Source organism: Euprymna scolopes, chromosome 12 (assembly GCF_053919585.1).
Source record: "Euprymna scolopes isolate OS-2025 chromosome 12, ASM5391958v1, whole genome shotgun sequence".
In the NCBI taxonomy this organism is placed as follows: Eukaryota; Metazoa; Mollusca; class Cephalopoda; order Sepiida; family Sepiolidae; genus Euprymna; species Euprymna scolopes.
Genome location: NC_136493.1, coordinates 55,253,583 through 55,279,905, shown reverse-complemented (window position 1 = coordinate 55,279,905; position 26,323 = coordinate 55,253,583). Strand labels below are relative to the sequence as shown.

The window sequence follows — 26,323 nt, the reverse complement described above, 5'->3', positions numbered from 1 at the left end:
TAACTGTAAACTTTGATACAACGTCTAGGACCACTCGGCCATATGTCACTAGGACAATTCTTAGTTGGTTTTTGTTAATGTTAAACCTATGTTGTTATTCAAGGTTTTCTCTCTCTATCAGAGGTGTCCAAATTGCATTCAGCTCTATGCTTGGTTTGCTCAGTAGGTTGTTATGTCCGAGCATGTGAGCTGTTTCTTTAAGTTTTCTCACTTACACAGTGGGTCTCTCTGTTTATTATTTTTATTTCATCCCATGGTCCCCCCTCTCCATCCAGACATGGTTGGCTATACCTGATTTTTCCGTCTCCCCTTTAGTTACCGCTTTTCGGTGTTTCACCCTTGTAAACCTTTCTGCAACTGCATGGGATGGAGTATATGCAGTTTTTGGTCATGTTCTCCTCCATGCGGGGCTTCACTTGTACCAGGTGTCGTCTGAGTGTTGACTCGCTTTTGAATACCAACCTGATGTAGGGGGCACATATTCTCTGAATCTTTTCGGAGATGCCTCATATGTATGATAGGCAGACCGTTAGAGGTTTTTGGGTTTCATTCTCCTCTCTTATACTATTAACACGTCTGGTGGATAGTATGCTATCGGGATAGTTGTTACGACGGAGGGTATTCTTTAACCTGACCATTTCTTGGTGGTATGTAATGGTTGTCTCTGCTCGATGTTGTAAGCAGTGGTAAGTAATTGTAACAGCTTTCTTTCGGTTTTCAAAGTTGGGTCCTTCTTTATTTTACCGTAGCTACCATCTGCGATTAAGCCTGCCATTTTTTCAGAGTACTCCGACATGTCCATCACCACAGTAGCATTGCCTTTGTCTGCTGGCAGAATTATTATACTGCTGTCACTCTGCCGAGTGGTCCTAGACGTTGTATCAAAGTTTACAGTTACCCAAAGGTGCTGAGTTCAATCCTGAACGAAGGCAGTGAAAAAGTAACATTCAAAACAGAGAATCAGCAACTATGTCCCAAAGCCTAGCTGGAGTCCGAACACGGTACCCCCGTAATAATAATAAAGGGTTGGGTTCGAGACTCCTAACAAACGGTTCCCCAGTTCGATACAAAACACCTGATGTAGAGATTTTTAGATTTTGAGCTAAATATAAAAGAAAAAATTTGGTTTAATATTCATACCTACATATGTATTTACTTATTGGTCACTGCAGTTTTATAAATTTTTATAGGTTCTTAAGTCTTTAGGGTTTTTTTTATGGTTTGGAATGTTTTAAGGTATCTTAGGATATTTTGGGGTTTTACAGGTGTTTTTAGGTTTGGAGATTTTACAAATATTTCGGATTTGATCATTAGCTTTAGGCTTTGGAATTAAAAGAAATGGTGTAATAAAATATATATACATAAATGAATAGATAAATAAATGAAATAAATTTTAAAAAATAAATAATAAAAATAAACTTAAATATTAAGAGTAATGTTTGACATAGCGATTATGTTAGTAAAATATACAATGTTTTTGCATTAAGAGTGGATTAGTGTGGTGAAATTATATGCATTAATAATTATACTTTCCTTGATTTCGAATGTTGAATTAATTTTTCTATTGAATGCAATTTTATATTTAATTGGAGGATTTGGGTAAAAGATGTACAAATAATTCAAATTTTGGAACCGGTTAATTGCATATCGTATATAATTGTTTAGAAATAAAAATCTAAATGTAAGAGGGATAATTCCAGAAAAAAATGGAATTATTTAGCTTATTTTGTCATTTTAATAGGATAAATTATTTACCATAATCATTCATATTAAATTAATAATGCTTTGTTTAGTGCTAATTAATTAAATAATAAATATTTTAATAATATTAATAGGATAAGAATTAAAGACAACATCAATTTAATGCAAACATTTATTTATGAAAGAAAAAAATGTGTATTATGTAGTTAATTATGCTATGTAGGTAATTTTAGTTTTATAAAATATGTTAACAACTTTTGATAGGCTACAGTTTTTTATTATTAATATTTTATGAATAATACGACCTAGAGTGTGTGCATAACTTCTTGCTTTTAATTTGGACCTAAATACAAAAACTTTAGAAATATGACTGAAATCTGAAAAATCAAATATGGTGCCATAAAATAATGTCTCCTCGTGAACTTGCAACTGATTTTTTTTTTTTTTTTTTTTTGAAAGTTGCCTATAAACACCGCAATAAGTAAAAGTTTTCTTTTATTCTTATGACTTTGTAAACTTTAAAATGTTTCTGTTTCCTTTCATCAATATTTTCTTTTCACCATATCCTTTTATATTCTAAGAAATAAAAAAAAAAACACTCTCCAACTATTTTTCTGAGGAACATCTCTGATTAGTTGCTTGGTGGACTTCCACTATTAAATGAAACACATGTACTACATACTACATAAAAGTCTAAATAAAATACTATGAGTGTGAATGAAATGCTTCTGGTTTTGGAATGATAACTAATGATATATATTATAAATTTCTTTCAGTTAATACAAAATTTTATGTAGTAACTCAATAGTGTACTATATGACTAGAGCTCTTAACCATTTACAAAAACACTCTTCTTCACCTAAAAAATACTTTGATAGTTGTTTCTACTCATTTTGAGAATATAAATTTTTATGATAGAAAAGATATCAGAAGTAGAGATTGATTGACAGCTATGTTGTAAATTTGGTGTCCTTAGGAAAAAGAGAAGAAAAAAAAAGTAGTAAAAATGAACAAAAAGAAGAAATTACAAAACTGTTTTGATGCAAATAATTGTAGTTGATTATAGTTCTATATGTGTACACTTTGAAATATTTTATTTTTATCAATCAAATATGAACATTTTAAACAAAAAAGAAAAACGGTTTTGATGAGTATAATACACCAGGAACTTTTGTATAGAAAAAATAAAATGAAAAAAAAAAAAAAAAGAAGAGAATTAAGTAAGATTTCCATTTGAAATTTCAGTGAGAAAGAAATATGTATAAATTAAATGAATATCAGATGCATTTTAATTTTTCAGTCTGACTATTGAAATTTATACACTGATGAAGCCGCTTCATGAATAGTTTGTGTATAATAAAAATGTATGTTCTCAAAATGAGCTGAACCAATTGCTTGTCAATATATTGTTTTTAGGTGAAGCATGAAATGTTTCTCTGAAATTATATATAATGGCTGATTGTTTATGAATGGATTTCTTGTATATCTAAGTCAATATAAATGATTGCACAAATTAAGAAAATTTGGAGTTACAAGTCTTTTTATGAGTTAAAAAAAATTTTCTTTTTTCAAATTTCTTTTTTTTTTAGGGGGTGGGGGCGAGTATTGTTTTTTTAGGGATATTTTTTTACAATAAAATAGTAAGCTGAAGCTAATTTCAGTTTCCATACAAGTAAATTACCTTTTTCGGGGAGGAGTAAAATAGATTAAAGCAAGTAAATAAATACAGATTTAGATAAATTCCAATCATGAACATGTGAAATTAAGGGCAGGCTCCCTTACAATGTCTGTACATATTGTCACCAGAAGGTAAAACCTGAACTATAATGTATCAAAGAGCTTTGTATGAATAACTTTTATTTCTGTAAAGGCGCAGGACCTGTTGAGAAAGGTATCTACTGGGACAATAGTTTTAACTGCTTAACAACCTAAACTTACCAAATGTTTTCCCCTCTAACTAATTGTACCGAAAAAATTGGGATGATGACAAAACACAATTCTTATACTGCACAAAATCTTTGAGAATTTTACATTAAGACTGGAATCTGTATTTGTGCTGGACAATCATAAACAGCCCATAATTCAATAGTTTAAGATTGAACATGGAATTTCTGGAATTAATCTACTTTCCCAGGCAATATTAGGACACAGGTAAGCTAGTTGAATAAATATTTGAAGAACTTGAAGCATTTGTAAAACAAAAGAGGCCGTAATTAACTACTGCGAAACGATTCCTAATGTTCTTTTACTTTTATTTTTACTAAATTAACAATCTCTGGTAAATGTCAATCGGTTCAGTTAGTGTTACAATGCATGCATATTGTAATTTGTTGATCATAGGAACACCAAGGTGGCTTTCTTCATAGCTGAATTTTCATTTCCACATTCATGTTTATTTGGACCGACTTTTTCCCTGGCTATTCATGGTGTATCTAGGGCAAGTATAACCTGATGAAGCCAATCCCTCCACAGACATTTCTAAAGTAGTTGTCATTCCAAGGTTTGAGCCTTTATCTATTTCATTATTTCAGTTGAAGCTTGACTGTTTATGTTGGGGGTAAGAAGGTGAATACTTATCGCTAGGATAGAAATGTGACCCAATAGCTAGGACAGAACTTTGATTGGATTCTGTTTTATATCAACCCTTCTGGGGTTATTTAATGCAAAAATGATACCTATTCAGAGTCCATAAAGAACATGAAGAAAATGTAAATGCAAAGTCTTTGTAAGGAAAATGTTTGTTTTTTTTCATTTTGTGATGAACTTTATTAACTTATTAATTGCTACTCCTTTCTTCATATCTACTCCTTCATTTATATTCCTTTGTTTCTATTCCTTCATTTCTATTCCTTCATTTCTATTCCTTCATTTCTATTCCTTCGTTTCTACTTCTTCCTTCATTTCCACTACTTTGCCTATTGTAAAATATTCATTGTATATGATGTGTTTAACACTGCTGTGACCTCAACCACTCAACTGGCCCAGCATCATTTACACAGATTATTTCTAACTTCTTTTTTTCCATGGTATACCAGTATTTTATAGATATAACATTCATTATTCTAAGATTGTATAGTAGAATCTCAATTTACTCTGACCTGGTTTGTATGGATTACGCTTACGTAAAATGTTGGGACAAGTTTATGAATAGTCAGGAATACTGGTGATAAAAATGGAGGTTATGGTCATCGTTATTAAATGAATTCTATTTCCTCTCAGTTTAAATTACCTATTTGTTATCAGACAAATATAAATGTATGCTTTATGTGAACTGTCTTATACATATATATAATGTGTGTGTATATATTTTATTTGTTTTACAAAGCATTAATATGTATGAATGTGTATTCATAAGCATGTTTTGGTCAGTCAGTTACAAGTAACTAGAGACCTCTTCAGGCGATATTGTTCATACAAAAGCTTAGTTCGTAATGAAAATTATTCAGGGATTCAGCAATCACAAAAAAAAAATTATCAGGTCACATCATCAGTCATTAATGATAAAAAAGATAATGGTCTTTAATATATGTAAAGAAGATGGAGAAAAAAAAAGAAGTCGGATTAAGGTTTGTATCAAAATAAAAAAAAGAAAAAAAGAATCAAGAAAAAACAAAATTGAAGGAAAGAAAAGATGGAAAGAGAAGGGAAAGGGTGCAAGTAAAAACAATAACATGTATTAATAAAAATATACATGAAAAACTACTGATAATAAGAATAAAATAAGATAGAATTAGAAAAATCACAAAACCATCATATTTAAAAATTACCTCTATAAAAACTTTTTAACAAAATAAAATAAAAAATGCAAGATAAATGATAAAATAATACAAGAATAAGGGAAAAAATAAGCTTATCAAGAATATATATATATATATATATATATGTGTATGTGTGTCTATGTCAGTTGTCAACAAATACATATGAAAACAAGTTAAATGCTTAATGATACAATCCTGTCAGTTACCAAGTAAATCGTCAATGATGAAACACAACAGGTTAAAATACATCTGAGTTGGAAATTTGAATTTACTTTAATTTACTGGTGACAAAAATGAATTAAAGAATTAATAGAATCCACTATGTTCATAATGAACTACGACTACTACAGCATAATCACGTTGATACACCAGTTCCTGTCAGATCACCGAAGTTAAGCAACGTTGAGCTTGGTTAGTACCGGATGAGTGACCATTTGGGAATTCTAGGTGTTGTATGTGCTCTCCGTTTATCTCAGCATTTGTTTCCAGTCGTTCTATATATACCCTTCACTTGCCACTGGTATTTAATAATGTCAACCCAGGAGAGGTGTGGTTGGAGATTGTGCACCTCCTGCCACAAAAAAAGAAAAAAATTTCATGCGCAGGCACCCCTTTGTGGGTATCCATAGTCTGCCAAAGACTGAAGGAGCCTGTGCTGTACTACCACTACTACTTCTGCCACTACAACTACAAATAATAATAAAGTTTATTGTCACTCAAAGTTCAGTGAAGATTAAAAATCACTGCCAATGGAAATCAATGGTACGCGGCTATTGCGATAACAAATTCATTTGCAAAGGTTATCAAAGTAGGTGGAGAGTACTGGGAAAAACTGGTGAGACTTGTTGTTACTCAGACTATGGAGAATAACAAGTTATTACCAAAGAGAAATTTTTTATGGTGGCATGTGTGACTACTACCAGTGAGTAAATAATAATTACTAGTAGTTCAGCCCGGCTTTGCTCGGACCCTAAATACTGTTCATAACTTGCACTATGTGTGAATACACATTATGTAAGATTTCAAATGTTTAGACCAAAAATTGTCTGAGTAATTTCGTAGAGACCGCAGAAGTAATTTTTTTAACTTTGACCCCAATTTTGACCCCTTAACATTTATTATTTTGGTCTCAAATCAAAGTAAAAAGTTTTACCCATGTCCAAGTTACCTACATCTAAAATTTCAAGTGTTTAGACCCAAAATTGGCGGAGAAATTTGGTAGAATTTGCAAAGGTCAACTCTTTCAATTTTGACCTTTATAGCAGCCAAATTTTCACCCCAAAACTGATTAAAATGCTTGCTGCATTGCTCATTATGTATCAATTTCAAATGTTTAGACCCAAAATTGGTTGAGTAGTTTGCTAGACACCGCAAAGGTCAAATATTTTGAACTTCGACCCCTTGCCAGCTCAAATTTTCGAACCAAACGGATTAATAAGTTTGCCGTATCTCTAAACACCCTTTATGTAAAATTTCAAATTTTAGGCTAGAAATTGGCTGAGTAATTTGGTAGAAACCGCAGAGGTCAAACTTTTTAAAAACTTTGACCCCTTAATATTTATTGTTTTGGGCTCAAATCAAATTAAGAAGTTTGATCCATGTCCATTTAAAATTTCAAGTGTTTAGACCCAAAATTGGCAGAGGGGTTTGGTAGAGTCTTCAAAGCTCAAATTGTTGAACTTTGACCTCTTCACAGCCAAATTTCTGTCCGAAAACCGCTTAAAAAGATTTTCCCAAATCTCAATACACTTTATGTCAAATCTCGAGTCTGTAAACTGAAAATTGACAGTTGTTTGGTAGAAAAATGTACACCCACACACACACATTTTCATTTTTATAGATATATAGATAATAAAAATGATAAAAACAACAACAGTAATAATAATAAAAAATACCCCATAAATAATAATAATAAAATTTAAACAAATTTTTTTAAAAATCTAAAAATCATAATAATAATAATTAATAATAAATAAAATATCAAATTACTAGCTGTTTCAACTCAGCTTCACTCTAGATTATTAAACCTAATGTAGACTTTATTTTATAGATAGTAAGAGGGTAAGTCTGGGTAGTATTACCTAGATTGTAAAAAAAAAGAAAAACTTATCTTTGTTAACAAAGTTGTAAAACTCTATTTATCTACCATTGGCCATGAGTTTTTGTACTTCATAATTTTTATTTTCATTTATTTTTATATAAATCTTATAAGATACTTTTAAGATTCATTAACTCTTAAATTCAGTCTAATGTTACCTAGGTGAAGACATATTGATCATAGTGGGTCTCAGAGAAAAATGAATAATTTATTCAATGTTAAATTTTTTAATTGTTATTAGATTTGTCAAAATATATTTTTGCTTGTTTGGAATTTAATTCTAATAGAGATGAAAAAACAAAAAAATAATTTCCTTCCTTTTCAATTGGCCATATTCTTGATATGAAAATTGAAAACTATCAGTTTTTATTATTTACTTAAATTTATGAAAATGCATTATAATTTTGGTATATTTTAATAGTAATTCCAAGAAAGATGAATAAGCAGAAAGAGTTAGTTCCTTTGATTTTTGTCAGCTATGTGGTTATTACTTATAGAGAAAACATTCAGAGTCTGGTGTATTCATTTGTTTGGGGTTTTTTTAATTTCTGAAATAAGTAGCATTATCAGATAGTGTTGCTAAGAAAGGAATATATTTTAGTTTCAAAAAGTAATTTATAAGAAGCAAAATTTGTATTTGTATGAATAGGTCCTTTATATTACACTAGCGAGGGGTACCCGGTGTTGCCCGGGTGTTTTTCGGGGTATGTGAAAAAATCCCGAAAATATGAAAAAAAACTAGGTGCCCGTGAAAAAAAAACGAAGCCTTCACAACGCGCAGTTGGAAAATAGCAAAGTGTTAAAAAAAAAAAAAAAAAAAACAGGTGCGCGTTTTTGATTGACGTGACAGCGATAGGTATTCAGCAGTAAGCATTTTGTGCGGGACAGTTTTGAATGAGGTGAATAAATTGGTTTGTTTGTTTTTAAAAACCCGCTCCCTGTTTATTAGGAGGAGTGAAATGAAAGCTACAGTCTGATATGACAAAGTCGACATTGAACAAACGTTACTTAGCTCTCTTGAGACAACTGGCTTTCGGCCGGTGATTAGAGTCGAGTTTCGCTTTTTTTTATACCGAAAACCGAATGTAACGCGTGCCGATGCGGGAAATGTCGAATAATTAACGTTTGAAAGTCAATAAAATTAAATAGACAGGCGAGCTCCATGGGTAACTCTGAGATATTACAATTTATAGATGATATAAAAAGTTTTAAGAAGTTGTGAACCGAGCAAGAGCTTCTCTGAAAGAAGCCTTTTGTGGACATCGAGGAAAAGCATACATACATGCATACATTTTCGCTTTTATATATATAGATAAGTAAAAGTTAAGAAAACTAAATTTAAAATAAGTGTCTTTCCATTTCAGAAAGCAAAAAATAGTAGAAATGCCTTCATTTAAGTGAAAAATGAGTAGTTATATATTTTTCTAAAAGAAAATCGATTAAAATAGAAGGTATTTTTAATGGATCTACAGGGCTCTACAGACAAACTTATCTTTAGTTGACCTTTGACAACTAAATATTTTCATTTACTAGCCAAACACGCATGATTTTTAGAATATGACATCTTAGTTCTGTGGCGAGTATGTACATCACAAAGATTTTTCTGTGTATTTTTTTTTTTTCAATAAGTGTAATTCTAAATATACAAATTTTATGTTGATACTTGAAGGTATAAACATTCTAGTTTCTTCAGATATTTTTTTTAAAAGCCTTTGTTAAAAAAGAGTATATTGTTTTATTAAACTTTTATTGTTTAAATAATTTAACTTTGTTCGTTTTATGAAAAAAAAAAAAAGTTGAAAAGATATTTTTCACTTAGTGAGCTTTGGAAGATTGTTGGTGAAAGAAATACAATCGCCAAAAGATAAGCGTTTCGTTATTTCTAGTCGCCACTTTGAAAAATCACTTGCAAATGTGACTATTTCACTTGCAATATAGAGCCCTGATCTATTGCATAACTTGAATCAATATGAACATTTTGAAGATGTTACCTATTTGTGGGCGCATCATATTGCATCAGAATATACAATTTTTTTGACAATTACTTTTTAACAATAAAAGAAAAAATTAGGTATTTCTAATTACTATTATTAGCAAAGTGTGTTGCTGATAACAGAAATGGCTTCCATCTGTAATTTATATTTGCTGCTGAAAAAAAAAGATGGCTTCCCTATGAAAAATATTATGAACCAGGTTAATTGTATTTGCAATCAAGTTGTCTTTTTTGTTCGCACCAAACAAAGTATATTGTCATTGAAGTACGAGAGATTACCGTGATTGAAGCCAGATTTATAGTTGGGGAGTCAATGCAAGTGAAGAGTTAACATTTCATTGAAATTTCTGCATGTTAGTACATTCAGAGAAGCAAGAAGGGAATTTCAAAGGCAAGCGATTTGACATAAGAAGAAAGGGTAGAAAATCTTCCGACATTCAAGGGGGCTCTACAATGAAAGGTGAGATTTTGCTGCTAGTTGAATGGGTTGAGGTATTTTCATTTCGTTCAAGTGCAGTAAATTCATCACAGCATCCTAATGTGCTCTTACTCTAACAATGAAGCTGTCACTAAATTCTAACACGACTTTGAATATTTTTATGCCTTTTATGAACAGCCTTCACAAACCACTTGTGAATCTCTCAATAAGGGCTTCATTTCTAGAGCAATAGCTCTTGACATATCAAAAGCTTTTGATAAAGTATGGCATAATGGTTCTACTTCACAAGATCGACAGCTACAGAATACAGTAGAACCCCAGGATACAGCATTAATCGTATTAATTAATCTTAAAGTGAAATTGCTGTATGACGGGGGCCTAAGCAAAATTTTATACAGTACATATTAAAAATTAGTAACAAAATACAGTACAGTATATAATACACATGTATATAATCAAATAAGATAACACCACAAAGCAGCACAAATATCATAACCAGGGTCCGGAAAAACATTTTGCATCGTAACCTGAAAAAAACAAAAAAAAACAAAAACGTATCCTAGGGCCACTGTATCTGGGGGTTCTACTATAGCTGAGAATATCCTCTCAGTCATTAAATCCTTTCTCTCTGATAGGCTTATAAGAGTAGTTGCTGATGGACAGAAATCAAAGACTCGTAGTATTAACGCTGACATCCCTCAAGGTTTCACCCTGGGTCCAACTCTCTTCCTGATTTTCATCACTGATCTCCCAAATCACATTCTTAGATCATTCGTAGATATTTATGCAGATGACACCACAGTCTCTGACAACACTTCAAAGGCCAGCAATGACCAAGATCTTTCTGATTCTCTCTCTTTTGATCTTGAGAACATGTGCAATGGAGGGAAAAAGGTGGCTGGTTAATTTTAATGCATCGAAAACCAAGCTTCTCTCCTTTCATCATAATCACTCTAACTTCCATCACACCCCAATAGAAGTGAATGGGAAGCTCCATGTCTTGACAAGCTTCTGAGACTAACTTTCACTCCTGATCTGAAATGGAACACATACATCAAATAAATCAATCTGTTGCCAAGGTCGCAGGAAAAATGATTGGATTACTCTACCCACCCACTAGGTATCTCATTGCCGATGCAATCCTCTGTCTGTATAAGAGGCAGGTATTCCCTAAAATGAAGTACTGTTGCTACATCTGGACAGGAACTGCTCAGCGCACCGTATCCAGCCTTGATAGAGTTCAAAACTAGCTTTGAAACCTAGTAAGTGATGCCTTTTTCTCTTCTTTGTAACCTGTTTTCCACAGAAGAGACATTGCAAGCCTGTCTCTGGTCTATTGTTATTTTCATGGCACATGCTTGACTGAACTCCAATCTATTGTAACCCCTTGCCAAACTTTCACAAAAACACTTGACTAGCTACAACCACTGTATACAATTTTCCTCACTCTCTCTCTCTGCCTAAATGTAAATGCAGATTCAATGAAGAAAATTTATTTCCCAAAACTGCTCGCCTGTGGAACACTGTTTTGCTAACCTGCTTCTCAGTTGAATACAACATATTAGCCTTCAAATCTAATGTAAACAGGTTTTGTTGAGCTGTCCCCATAAATAATCACATTCTACCCAATTTACACAGTTAACGATTACTACACTACCATCTTACATTCATTAACCTTTACTCTTGAATGGCCATCAAGGCCTTGATAAATGGTGACTCCCAAGTAAAAAAAAAAAAACGCTTGTTTCTCCTTAGTTTATACAAAGCCATTAGACAATCTTTCTTGGTACTTTCTCAAAAGATTTCTCTAAATCTGCAAAGACAAGATACAGGTTACTCATCTTATCAAGGTACTTCTCTTGCATCTATTTAAGGATAAATAAAGCACTAGTGCCACTTTACCCAAGCATAAAACAAACTGCATTTCATTTATGCTAATCTGAGTTCTTATTTGCAGCTCAATTATTCTCTGAATCACTTTCAGACGCTGACCTAAAGCTTCTGTAATTACTCCTATGTACTATTTTTTGTAACAATTATCAATTGTACTAAGTTTCCAATATTTTGGGATAACCTCTTTTATGATTTGATTACAATAATGACTTATTATACAAAATAGGAATCGGGGGAAACTGAATGAAAAACGAAATCAACAAGATTTCTTGTCTCCATTACAGAAGAAAGGAGTTGCTTGTCTGAGCTCTAATCTATGGTACCCCCGGCCTGATTTTCACGAAAAACACTTGTCTAGCTGAAACCACTATCAATAATTTCCACCATTCTTTATCTATGCCTAAATCAAAACGTAGATTCCATGAACAAAGCTTCTTTCTTAGAACTGCACGCCTGTGGAGCACTGTTCTGTTTTCTTGCTTTCTAACTGACTACAATATGGTTGTCTTCAAGTCCAACATGAACAAGTTCTTGATAAGCCATCCCCTTAAGTAATGCAATTTACCAAATTTATTTTTTCATTGACTACTGTACACTCATTAACCCTTATCCTCGAGTGACCTCCAGGCTTTGATAAGTGGGGACTCTTTGTAAAAAAAAAAAATAAATAAATAAAAAAGAAATTTATTGTGGAAAGCTGAAGGAAACAGTAGAGTTTAAGGTTTCCAATTTCATACTAGAATTATCCTTACGGACCCGCAGCACAGTTCATAAAGTAGTTTGCAAAATTCAGTTGTAAGTTACATGCTTCTGGAGGATGTTGGTTCAATCCTCAGGGCAGACTACACTCAAAAATACAGATAGAACTAGAATATACTACCTTTTGGGTTAAATATAGGGTTCTGTTTGAAATTTCATGCAGATTCCTGAATTCAACAAGGTATACTTGAAGTAGGTTGGAGGTTTTTTTTTTTTTTTTTTTTTTACAAAGGCATCACCACATTATCAAGGCCAAGAGGCAACTCAAGGATAAGGGTTAAAGAGTGTACAGTAGAAATTGGACAATATAGTAATCATTAGTAATGAAAATTTGGTAAATTTGATAACTTATATGGAACGGCTCATCAAGAACTTATTTACGTTAGACTTGAAGACAACCATATTGTAGTCAGCCGGAAAGCAGGAAAACGGAAGACAATTCCACAGGCGTGCAGTTCTAAGAAAGAAGCTTTGTTCATGGAATCTACGTTTAGGTTTAGGCACAGATAAAGAGTGGGGGGAATTATTGATAGTGTTTACAGCTAGACGAGTGTTTCTTGTGAAAGTTTGGCGAGGGGGGACCAAAGATTGAAGCTCAGTCGAACACTTTCCATGAAAATAACGATACATCAGAGACAAACTCGCAACATTTCTTCTGTGAGATAGAGGTTGCAAGGAAGAGAAAAGGACATCTCCTACGAGGCTACGAAGTCTATTTTGAACTCTATCAAGGCAGGCCAAGTCCTTTCTAGCAGCTCCTGCCCAGATGTGGCAACAGTATTCCATCCTTGGACGTACCTGGCTCTTATATAGATAGAGAATAGCATCAGCAGTGAGATATCTACCGGATCGATAGAAAGATCCCACCATTTTTCCAGCGGCCTTGGCAACAGATTTGATGTACGTGTTCCATTTAAGATCAGGAGTAATGGTCAAGCCAAGAAGCTTGTTAAAACTAGAGGCCTCCTGAAGACGAGAGCCATTCATTTCAATTGATGCCAGATGTGGATCAGAATGTTGATGATGTAAAGAGAGAAGCTTGGTTTTAGATGCATTAAAAGTAACCAGCCACTCCTTACCCCATTGTACTACATGTTCAAGATCAGAGGAGAGAGAATTGGAGAGAACTTGGTCGTTTACTGTCTTAGATGTGCTACCATAAATGGTAGTGTCGTCAGCATAAATGTCTACAAATGATGTAAGGATGTGATTTGGAAGATCATTAATGTAGATCAGGAAAAGAGTTGGGCCCAGGATGGACCCTTGAGGGACACCGGCATTGATACCGTGAGCTTCTGATTTTTGCCCCTCAACTACTACTCTTATGAACCTATCAGAAAGAAATGATTTAATAATTGAGAAGACATTTCCAGCAATACCATAGCTAGAGATCTTATGAAGTAAACCTTTATGCCATACCCTATCAAAGGCCTTAGATATGTCAAGAGCAATTGCCCTAGAAAGGTTGCCTCCATCGAGAGATTTGCTAATCCTATGAGATATAACTGTAAGCACATCTGAGGTTACATTGATCAAAAAGTTATTAAAATTAACACTGAAGATAAGAACAATAGTCCGAATAATTCAGATAATACAAAATCAGTAGATGTTTGAATAAAATTACAGCAATGTTGAAGACCCCCCCCCCAAAAAAAAAAAAAAAAATATATATATATATATATATATATATGTACACAGGATAGAATGTGTTAGTGGTTATTACTAAAAATTCATCAGGATAGAAAATATAAAAAATAGAACAACATTTTCTGAAAAAGTAATTGCTTAAAAAGTAACGATTGTTTGTAATTCAAGTATTAAACCCACTATTGAATAAAATGAAACTATAACAGATTTAAAAAATGTCTTGGTTGTAACAAAACAAAAAAACCAAACTCACAAATTGTTGTGAATACTTAATGTAATAATTAGTAGTAAACTGAATGAAAATTGAAGTAACACCAGATCAGTCCTTTAAGGAATAAATATTGATAAGCATGGTTACAAAATTGAACAAAATAAGTTAGGTAGAACAAGTTCCTGGTTTGATGAAGTGTTATCATAATGAATGAAGTATTTAGAATTTCTTTTTGTTAGAAAGAAATGACCATTATTTAATGTGTACGAATTTGAAATGTTTGAAATTAAAATGATTGCTTTCTTCTGAAGTAGGGGAAGGAAACTGAAAGAAAATTGATAAGCATTGATGCAAAAGAAATATAGATGAAAAACTGTCACAAAATCAGTACACATTGTAAACTTTATAAATACAATAAACCTAGCTTGGAATATTTTTCATATGGAAGCCATTTTTTTTTTTTTTTCAGCTGCAAATGTAAAAAATTATGTGCATATGTTTTTACTGTATATAGCATACAATAGCCAGAAAAGTATAAGTAATCTTATATATAATTGTCTGAATTTAATTCTGTAACACAGACTTAATGTGAATAAATGCATACCCAGTTAAACAAGGCTCATTGTGAATATTCTGTTTGTAAAAAAAAACCACAAAAAAACACTATTTTAAGTGGAAACAGTAAATCTCATTACAATGTATACTACTGGAAAAATTATGATGGATAAAACATGTAGAAATCTATTGGAATTTAATTATTATATCTAAATAGCACCAACTAAAAGTTTCAGTATTTTACTGGCTAGTTAGAGGTAAGTATCAATTTGTCAAATGCATCAGTATTTTGGTATAATTTGGAAAATTTTACCTACTTTATTTTATATAGTAAATATATGTATAGAGAGAAAAGGGATAGAAATACATTTCCAAACTGTTTATTCTTGGTTAGTAGACTGGAATATATTATGCTATAAATGTACTTCTTCCGTTACTTTCATTTGCAACATTTTTTATGCTTTACTACTAGTTTTTCTTTTTAATGTATCATGTTGCAACTTATATTTTTTGTTTAGAAACTTAGAAAAAGTTTATATGAAAAAAATCTCTGGAAATTGTCATGGGTATTTGCTAATATACGACATGAGAATATGTGCTATAGTAATATCAGTATCAGATTGGTGTCAATTATTCAACTATGTGACCTTGTGAGCTGAATATAAAAATATGAGTATTTTAAGATTTGACAGGTGGGGTGGGTGTAATTGTATATTTAGTGAAAAAATCTTGTAAGGAAAATATAAATATTTGGTATTGGATTTAATATAGCTATACTTTTGAGCTTGTTAAAAAAAAAAAAAAAAAAACATGCAATTGACTTAGAATGAGTGTTTTCAACCAAATTGATGGTTAGATTTGTGCTCATTTTTGCATTAAATACTAATCCTTATTCATTCCGAACTGTGCATCAAATGGATACCATAATATTTAGTTTGTTGCACTTTATAATAAAGGTTTACACAAAATTTCAGCCAGATTAGTCTAGTAGTTTTCAAGAAAAGGTGAAACAGACAAATAGGCAGACAGGAGAAATATCTGTGAAAGTGTCTGTCTGACTGTCTGTGTACATTTCGCTACACAATAATTCGGTCAATTTTCAGTCTACAGACTCGAAATTTGATATACAAGGTAGTGAGATTTGGGAAAATCTTTGTAATCCGTTTTCGGCCAGAAATTTGGATGTTAAGAGGTCAAAGTTCAACGATATGACCCTTGAGAACTCTACCAAACTCCTCTGCCAATTTTGGGTCTAAACACTTGAAATTTTAGATATAGGTTCCTTGGACATGGATCTGACTTAACTTGATTTGAGCCCAAAACAAATGTTATGCGGTCATAATAGGGGTCAAAGTTAAAAAAATTTGATCTCTGTAGTCTCTACCAAATTAGACAATTTTTGGTCTAAACATTTGAAATTTTACATAAAGGGTATTCAGAGATAGGGCAAGCTTTTTAATCGGTTTGGGTAAAAAAATTGAGCTACAAATATATAAATTTATGTATGCATGTTTGCATGTCTGCCTAAAACTTTCGACAAAGGTGACGAATTTTCAAAAGATCAGTATTGTTTTGAAGCTCAATCCTTCAGACGACAAATACCGAAAAATTGGCTAAAAACATTAATTTCTTCATCCTCAACTGGCCACTTTTCTACAGAGAGGGGTTGCTTTTTTCGCTGATATTTTCGAAAGTCATCCCCTCTTTTCGATTGTCTAGCTTTAATTTAAATCTTCATCATTTCCGGTTTGGCGGTAGTCGTAACAGCAAAGTTGTCACGTTTTTTTCCCTCGTTCTTTTCCTCTTTTGCGGTACGGGTTCGAGCTTGCCTTCCTACTACCACTTTTTTCTTTTTTTGTTTTTTTTTGCTCAACACACACCTTCAAACACCCGGGCAATGCTATAACTATAAACAAGATAAAATAAATATAGTTATATATGAATTTATTTGTCCGCTCAGTAAGGAAAAAATCATAGAAAGAGGGGTCAAAAACACTTTATCTCAGTATTTCGAAGTTTAATATATATAAAGAGTGTTCATAACCACTCTTTCTCTTGACAATTTTCTTATTGAACTGACAAGTAAATTCATCTATAACGCGTACCTATATTTATTTTATCTTGTCTTAAATTTCAATTTCATGTTCAGCTTCTTATATCAAGAATCTTCTTTAAAACCCATTCGCTATATATATATATATATATATATATATATATATATATATATATATATATATATTTATTTATTTATTTATTTTCAGAAAGTTTCAAAATAGAGGACGTTTTTTTATATCCATATCCAGCTCTCTTCAGCTGATGCTTATCTGTTTTATAACCGGAGTTAATACATTTCAAGATCTCGTGCAAATCTCATTTTTTTTAAACAACTTTAAAATTCAAATAATAAAATTTTTAAAATTGTCCATTTAATATTTTGAACACTAAAGAAAAAAGAAAAGGAAGAAAGAAAAAAGAAAAGGAGAAATTGTAAAGACTCCAAATTTTTCTGTTATGTTATTCTAATTTATTTGAACTATTTATCACGTCACCTATGAAAAATTGTTTTTTTTTTTAAACTATTACTTTTAAATTTTTTCAGGTCTTTAAATTGAATTGTTTTTATCTTGACTCAATTTCTAATTAGTCTAATAGAGATAACTTTATAAAGGCCTGAAGCTTAATTCGAATTGATAATAATTATTTTTATTATTTTTATTTTACTTTATTCTTCTATATGTACTATATATGTTTATATTTTTCTTCACTCACCTTATTTAATATGGATAAAGTGTAAATTTCTTTTTAATACCCTGGAGAAACCTATCATATATAGATTTTAATTATATTTTTCAAAATTTTATTCTAAAAAACTATTCTATCAGGTTAGACAAATTTATTAAATTAAATTTAATATTAACTCCAAATTTAAATTTGAATTTTTAAATTAATTCCAATATCAAATTTAAAAATTTATATTTAAAATTATATTTAAACATTTAATCTGTTTTTTTTTTTTGGGGGGGGGTGCTTATCTAGCCTAAGGAAATTGTACACTATACTAAAACCTTATAATTATAATCTTTTTTTTCTTTTTTTTTCTATTCAATATAATATTTAAAAATAAAATATATATAAAATTAAAAATAATTCTTTGATGTCCAAAATATTAAACGGACATTTTTTAAGACTTTATTGTTTGAACTTTAAGGTTGTTTGAAAAAAGAAAAAACGAAATTTGCACGAGATCTTGTAATGTATGTGTATGTTTCCAATTCCGGTTATAAAACAGATGAGTATTAGCTGGAGAGAGCTTGATATGAGTATCAAAAACAGTCCTCTATTATCAGGTTTGAAACTGATGGTACCGATGACTTATCTCATCCAAACATTCTAAAAATAAAAATATAAATAATACGCTCTTGTTTTCAGAATATTTTCTGCTGGAATCCTTTTTTCCAAAAATATAACTAAGCATATATATATATATATATATATATATATATATATGTATATGTATATATATATATATATATATATATATATATATATATATATATAATCCTATTACATAAAAGCTGGGTAAAAAATTTTTTTAATTTATTTGCATACTTTTCTTTTTGCTCTCTGCTTTCTATACTGATGTATAAGTTGTTGTTTCTCTGTTTTAATTTTATTTTTACTCTTTCAAAACATACCACTTTTTTTTCTCGCTTATTTTTCAACTAGTTTTGTAACTTCACCAAATGTGAACACTGGCGAAGCATAGTTTATTTTTTACTTGTGTCCAAAAAGTATGCCACTATTTCTAAAAATGAATTGTTCAAAAATAAATAAATCTCTAAAATAATTGAATTATCATATACTCAGATTACTGAGCTATTAATCAAACATAAACTCCACGTAAAATTTATGCGACGAGATGAAGTTTTGTCAGCTTAAGTAATTTAAAACTGATTTACTTGGTTTGTTATTGACTTCTTTATGCCTTTGACAATGTAGCTTTTATTTGTCACAAATTGATTGACAGATATCATCTGATTAAGATATCCACTTATAAACAATTAGCTTTTTTTCTCTCTCTTGGTTTATTAAAGAATGTATTACCCCTTACTTTTGTAAAGCATTCATTGGTTGCATGGTGAAACAGGATTGGTTGATTTGGCTTCTTTCAAAGGAAGAATTTTCTAGAGAATATTGAACTCGTATATGATAGTTTCATACAGCATGCAAGATACCATTTTCAGGGAAACATATATAAGCAGAATCAGAAGAGATTTCGACAAAGGCGACTATATCCTTTGATAAACAAATTCTCTTGCATACAATAAGCGTAGTTTTTTTCTTTTAGTTTATTAACAAAGTTATTACCGCTACTTTGGTGTAGCATTCATCTTTGATATGGCTTCTTTCAGAGGAAGAGAGTTTTCTAGGGAATATTGAATTCACAAGTGGTCCCCAACTATATATATTTTGGTTATGAGAAAATGGGAACGCTAGTATTTTTGCTAAGAGGTGTTACCACCCTTCTACATAAAGCACCTGATATTTGCAAATGGTCACCTATCTGGTGTTAACCAAGCTCAACCTTTCTTAACTTTGATGATATAACGAGAACTGATGTGTCAACATGATTATGGCGTACGAGAATGTATGAATTTATTAAGTAAAGGTAATTTTACATTTGTCCATGCAATGGAATGTTGTTTTTTTTTTTACTTTTGTACTTTTATTCACCCAATCAACATATTGCCACTGATGCATAAGAGGCCACTGTAATAAGGCCCAAATTTTTAGGGATGTGAGATCTCTGTTTATTAAAAAAATTTTTTTTTTTTTTTTTTGTAAATCCGTAAAGTCGAAATTTCATTTTTTTTTTTTTTTTTTTTTTTTTTCTGGAAACTTGGCTTTCTAGGGGTAAAAGTTCATAAGATTTTACATTTGCGGTCTCTAGCCAACTATTAAGCCAATTCTGGGTCTAAACATTTGAAATTTTACATAAAGAGTATTCAGACATGCAGCAAGCTTTTTAATCAGGTTTTGGGCGAAAGTTTGGCTGCCAAGAGGTCAAAGTTGACAGTTGACCTTTGCAGACTCTACCAAGCTCCTCTGCCAATTTTGGGTCTAAATACTTGAAATTTTAGATGTAGGTTACTTGGACATGGGTCCAACATTTTCACTTAATTTGAGCTCAAAACAATAAATGTTAAAGGGCTCAAAATTTAAAAAAAAATCAACCTCTCCATGGTAGTTAAGGAAGCCTATTGTATAGAAAGGCATTATCATACATATTCACACTTTTTAATATATACATACGCACAAAGTTATGAACAGTACATAGGGCCCAAGCAAAGCTGGGCTGAACTGCTGATAATAACTAAAATGGAAACATTTATTCAATTGTAAATGATATAAATTATATCTTATCTAAAGAATTCTAGAACATGTTTTTTTAATCTACTTTGCATTTGTCTTTTTCTGGCCCTCTCTTTTATATTAAACTTATGATGTTAAATATATTTTATTATATCTTATTTTTATATTAAACTTATGATGTTAAATATATTTTATTATACCTTATTTTTATATTAAACTTATGATGTTAAATAAGTATTGATAATTTGGATTATTCTGACGACTGTTCTCATCTTGGATGGTATTTTCACAACATTACAACTATGACATTGCCAGGGATGTTACAAGAACTGGCCGGGGCCAAGTATGAACGAATCCTTGATCACTAGTACCAATGACAGGTTTTGATCCCTGATAATCAGTCTTTTATATATATATATATATATATATATATATATATATATATACCCAAGCTCGGGTACGCGTTGCAATCATAATAACCCCATCGCAGTCACAGGTCACTGATAAGACCCAAATTTCCTTCAACAGGACAATTCCAGTTGATGATTGCCTTTACGGTCAAAAGGATCGCTCGTCCACGCTGCGTTGTTGCTGTGCCTCTGCTGTCAAAAGGATTGCTGTAGAAGAAACTTCATCAAATGAACATTCCGAAAGAAAGAAAAGTCTGTCTGTTCCAAGATACATGTATTCTATAGATAATTAACGATGGATTTGAAATAATTTGTACAGTTTTTCTCTTCACAAAAGAAAAAAAAAATGAAAAAAAAAGCCCCCACACCCACCCACCCAAAAAAAGAACCTATTTATGTGTTTCTTTTCTTCTCTCACTTAATCAGCCATGGTATGATATACTTGTTAATGGTAATTGCTAAAGCTTTTAGCGAGGGGGAAGTTTTTCTCTTTTGCTAGTTCTCCTAGTGAATTGGCATTGAAATACTGCGATTTAGTTCCCTGTCATTGGAGCAGTGAATAAGGATGTTCTCTTTGCATAAGACATAGGTATCTTTTCCTTTTTCTCTTTTCAAGAAACTTTTGCTCCAAATTACGGGTTTTGTGCTATTGGATTAGTTTTATATAAGGGCTGAATATCTGGTCAGCTTTTTACCTGATTGGTCTGTTTCTCACTCTTGTGTGTTCGTTTTCTACTTTGTTTTCACTCATGCAGCCCTTTTAACATCGAAGTAGGTGGTTGGAGTTGTAAGATGCAACCCCCTTTGATAACCAACTAAAGCTAGCCACACAATTTCCCCGCTAGGAGCGATTGGTCAATGCCAATTACACATTTGATTCCCATGGATGATGACAACATCAGGATCACCATAGGTCAACCCATTCAGCCAACTTGGATGACATATTGTCAACAATACAATTTTCAATAGACAACCGTCATTCACACTTGCTAGGGTGCTTGACTGAAGACAAAACAATTACAAGATCTCATATATTCCATAGGAACTCAACCGATCATAATTTATTTCATCTGTAAAAAATAAAAATGAGTAAAAGTTATAGCCCATTGATTTAAGGATGTTGCATCCAATTCGTGGCTGAATAGAGTTAAAAATGTGCTAATTTTTGTGTTACCTGCTAATCCACTGGTCTGCCATGTTATACTTGGGCGATCATGTCACACAGCTAATGTAACTTCTGAATTTGTGATTAACTTGAAATCTTTACACTGAACTCTGGAATAAATACAGAATTTTAAACTGCACATAGCACAAAAGATGAAATTGTTACATAATAATCAGTTCTAAGTGACAGTCTTTTGGTGATTGATGGTTTAATCTGCACTACAAGTGATAGTATAAATAAAATGTTTTTAAATTACTCAAGTATTCTACTCAGTCATGACTGAGTAGAATTAAATAATTTTAAACAAGGACAATCTACTTTTGTGGTTTTAAATTTTGATTCTTCAGTTTGACAAGATGCACCTGAAAGTGTTTGACGATTACATCAACGAAGACATTGTAAAAATAACATCCAAAATAAGAGCAGAAGCCAAATAATTTAAGTAATACAAATGAATTATTTGCTTTCTCTTACATTTTTTTATTTGACTTGCCAACTTCTCTCATTTTTTCCAGTATAAGTAGTGTATTATATAATGCCTTAATCGGTTGCATTTCATTGTGCTGCAAGTTAAACATAATAATTTAATTTGCATTATCATTATTGTAATGTCGTTTATAGTTAGATAAAAATATCAGGAAGAGTAACAGTTTTATCCACTTGTAAAGTTAATTTTTCAAAATGGTCACATTTTTGTGAAATTGAATTGCACAATGACAATTACAAATCTGTAATTATGCAGTTAACTAGTTAAAAACATTAAAATTATCTTTCACACAGGTTGAGTAACGATAATAATTTGCTCAGGAATTCAAAACTTTCTTTTTGTAAACTGTGGCCCCTTTTCAATTTGTTTTATTTCACCTTTAATAATCTATTACAAGTAATCACCGCCTCTTTTTATATTCTTTTCATTGCACAAAGAAAAAAAATTCACAATAAATTTTGTAAAGATTTGTTTTGTTATTTTTTTTCATATTTCCATGTCAGATATTTGAATCAGTTTTTTTTTTTTTTTTATTACCAGAATTGTGATTAGTCATTTATTTTTACCAGAATTAAAATCAATACCTTTTTCTCTGTTAAGCTGTTAGATTTAAAAATAATCTTCACATCTATGTACTGCTGTATAGTGAAGGGATAGGATTTTGCTGCTAGTTGCATGGTTTAGGTTTATTTATGTTCAGTAGGAACAAGTGCAGGAAGTGTATCAGAGGTATTTATAAAATAAGCACAGAAAAGCAACACTATGGTGATGTGACAAGGCTAGAGCCTGGCAGAAAGTGTGGAACATATTGTTGAATAATGCCGGGGATGGGGAAGCACAAACTGCTCTCCGGCCACTGTATAAGTCATTCTTTTGAGTTTGAGATTTTATCTGATGTAAACGTGTGTCAGTCAGTGATTGGTGTGTAAATCGATCACGGGTGTCTATCCTTGGGTATTTAAAAATGACCATAGTTCAAAAGATTGATTTTTCTAGAGGAGCCGATAAACTAAGTGAATTTATTTGTATTGTGTTTGTTTTCTGGCAGTTTTCTTTTTCAAGCATGATCGACAAAAAACCCTTCAAATTAAAGATGGTGAGCTGGTAGGCCATTAACTTGTCACCATCAGCAGACAAGAATCGAGTCTGGTTGTTAATATGGGATCCAATTGAATGACAAGTGGCCCATATGCAACACTATTAGGTTAAAAATTCTGTTTAGTATCCTAAATGGGGAGGGGCTAATGGTCAATGCATCAGCTCTAGTGTGGCAACAATGCTCCTTTAATGGGCAAATGTTGGTTTTATATATAAGATACTAGTAGACGTCGGAATATTTTTTTAGTGTAATAAATGAGTCTACCTTCTTGAAGCAGATTTGGCAGCATCTCCTAAGTACATGTTCCACTTTCTATTACTGAAGAATTTAAACATCTTAGGAAGGGTGTTATCAGCCATGACAATCAGTGGTTGGAAAGGTTTCTTATAGTTGTTAAGGGAAAGGAGCTGTTGCTTTTATGACATTCTATGGAGGTCATTTTCCAAGGACTCATTTGATTTATCCTCCTGTTGAGAATAGAGCAAGTTCATCATCAGCAAATATAGCCATGTTTGAACATGAGTGCATGCATTGAGGAGATTGAGGAGATCGCTTATGAAGTTGATGGTCGCTTTCTCTCCTCTACCCCCCAAAAAAAAATGCCTGTACTCATTTGTCTTCATGATTGGAAGTTTTGGAATGATTTGTGTTGGAGCCAAAGATTTTAATTTGTGAAGAATCAATAAACAGTCTGATTTTTCAAAATCTGCCTCCAAAAACATGTCTCTTTGACGACCCCAGACTGTACCTTCATATCCTTTTACTTCAATGATGTCCTGTCTCCTCTCTTTTTACATGCTGTCCATTTCTCACCTCCTCCTGACTTTGTAACATACACAATTTTATATATGCATTTTATTTGCTTTCAGGTTCAATGCTTGATATAATCAAGCATCGCATGAAGACCGTCTGTTGTAAACATGGTGTCCTTGATGAAGTGGCTATTGCCACCGTCATGAAAGAAGTTTTGAAAGGCTTGGATTATTTCCATAATAATGGACAAATTCATCGGTAATATTTACTTGTGTATCTCTTAATTTTCTACTCTTGTTTTTTTTTTGTGTAAATACCCTACATGGAAAGCTGTCTGGTTTTACATTTTGAGCCACTATATCCAATTTCTTTCCATTCTAAAACCTCATCTTCAGATCTGTATTTGTTTTCACAAAACTCGCATTCAAAATTATATGCATCTTTTACTTAGATTTTTTTTTTAATGTATATACTAGCTGTTCTGATCTTGAACTTCCCATTTTGGTTGTTTGGAGGTTTTTTAGGGAGAAATAATTTCAACTATAGTCATGCTTACAATGTTTTTATTGAAATAAAAGTTAAAAATCACATTTGTTAAATGATGTCAATTAATTAAAAAAAAAATGGGGATCACCACTTATCAAGGCCCGGAGGCCACTCAGGGATAAGGGTTATTGCGTGTACAGTAATCAGTGAGATAGTATTGTAGTAATCATTAGTATTGGAGATTTGATAGTGTCTTACTTAAGATTTGTCAGGAATTTGTTTATGTTGGATTTGAAGACATCCAAGTTGTAGTCAGGTGGGAAACAGGCGAACGGAAGAAAGTTCCACAATTGTGCACTTCTGAGAAAGAAGCTCTGCTCATGGAATCTACGTTTGGATTTAGGCACAGATAAAGAGTGGGGAAAATTATTGACAGTAGTTTCAGACAGACAGGTGTTTCTCGTGAAAGATTGGTGAGGGGGGACGAGAAATTGGAGCTCAGACGAGCACTTGCCATGGAAATAACGATAAAACAAAGACAGGCTTGCAACGTCTCTTCTATGGGAGAGAGGCTGCAGGGAAGAGAAAAGGGCATCCCCCACTAAACCACAAAGTCTATTTTGTACTCTGTAAAGGCAGGATAGGCTGTTTTTACATGTTGACATTTTGAAGAAAAGGTAATTTTATGAATAATAAATCGTTTACTTTTTTAATAAGATTTTCGTTTATTATTTGAAGTAACATAACCCCACCCCCATTCAAAGAAGAGGACTATAGTTTCAGTTATACCACTACAGTCTGTGTAGGAATTAGTCATTAATGAGGTGGACTTGCTAACCTCACATTTAGAAATTGATCTTATTTGGAAGTTTACATTGTCCCAGACTGGTGTATTGCATAATTAAATTGACACGCCAGAGTTTAGTGACAATGAACCATACCACTACCAGATGGGGGACAATTTGAAAATACCAGGTACTGTATGCAGGAAAGCAGTAAAACTTCCCTGAAAAAAATATAAGCTTGAAAATGCCTTTAGGAAGTACTTCAGTATAACCTGCTAATATGCATATGTACAACTGAACAACACTCTCTAGACAGAAGTTTGTTTTTTTCTCTTTCTGGTTTCTCTCTTTCTTATTTCTCTCTTGCTGTCCTCTTTCTCATCTCTCTCTCTCTCTCTCTCTCCTCACACTTTCTTTCTGAATAAATATAATTTCTTTATAACTTTTCATGTTTAAAAGAATTTTGCCCGACTTTTATTTTGAAAAATATCTCATTTAATGAGGTACTTTTTTTTAATACTAGATGACTTGTAATTAAGGCGGTGGGGGTTGGGGGGGGTTCATAGATTGTCTACAATCTACTTTAACCTTTTATGATCTTAATTATGATGTAGATGATTAAAAACATAGTTATTGTTAGTTTTAGTTAAAGTTACTATGATTGTCTTCAAACTGGAAAAATTATGGAGTTCAATAGTTAAACTACCACTG

The 26,323-nt window shown here is 31.9% G+C and overlaps 1 protein-coding gene across 3 annotated transcripts in view; it reads left to right on the top strand.

Moving 5' to 3' along the window:
- The window catches only part of LOC145291287 (serine/threonine-protein kinase OSR1-like), a 195,728-nt gene that overhangs the window by 84,406 nt on the left and 84,999 nt on the right, over positions 1-26,323 (top strand). For all 3 annotated transcript variants that reach the window (XM_080136938.1, XM_080136941.1, XM_080136940.1), the window contains exon 4: positions 24,458-24,599. In XM_080136938.1, the coding sequence (XP_079993064.1) occupies positions 24,458-24,599 (142 nt within the window). The remainder of the gene's footprint in view (positions 1-24,457; positions 24,600-26,323) is intronic.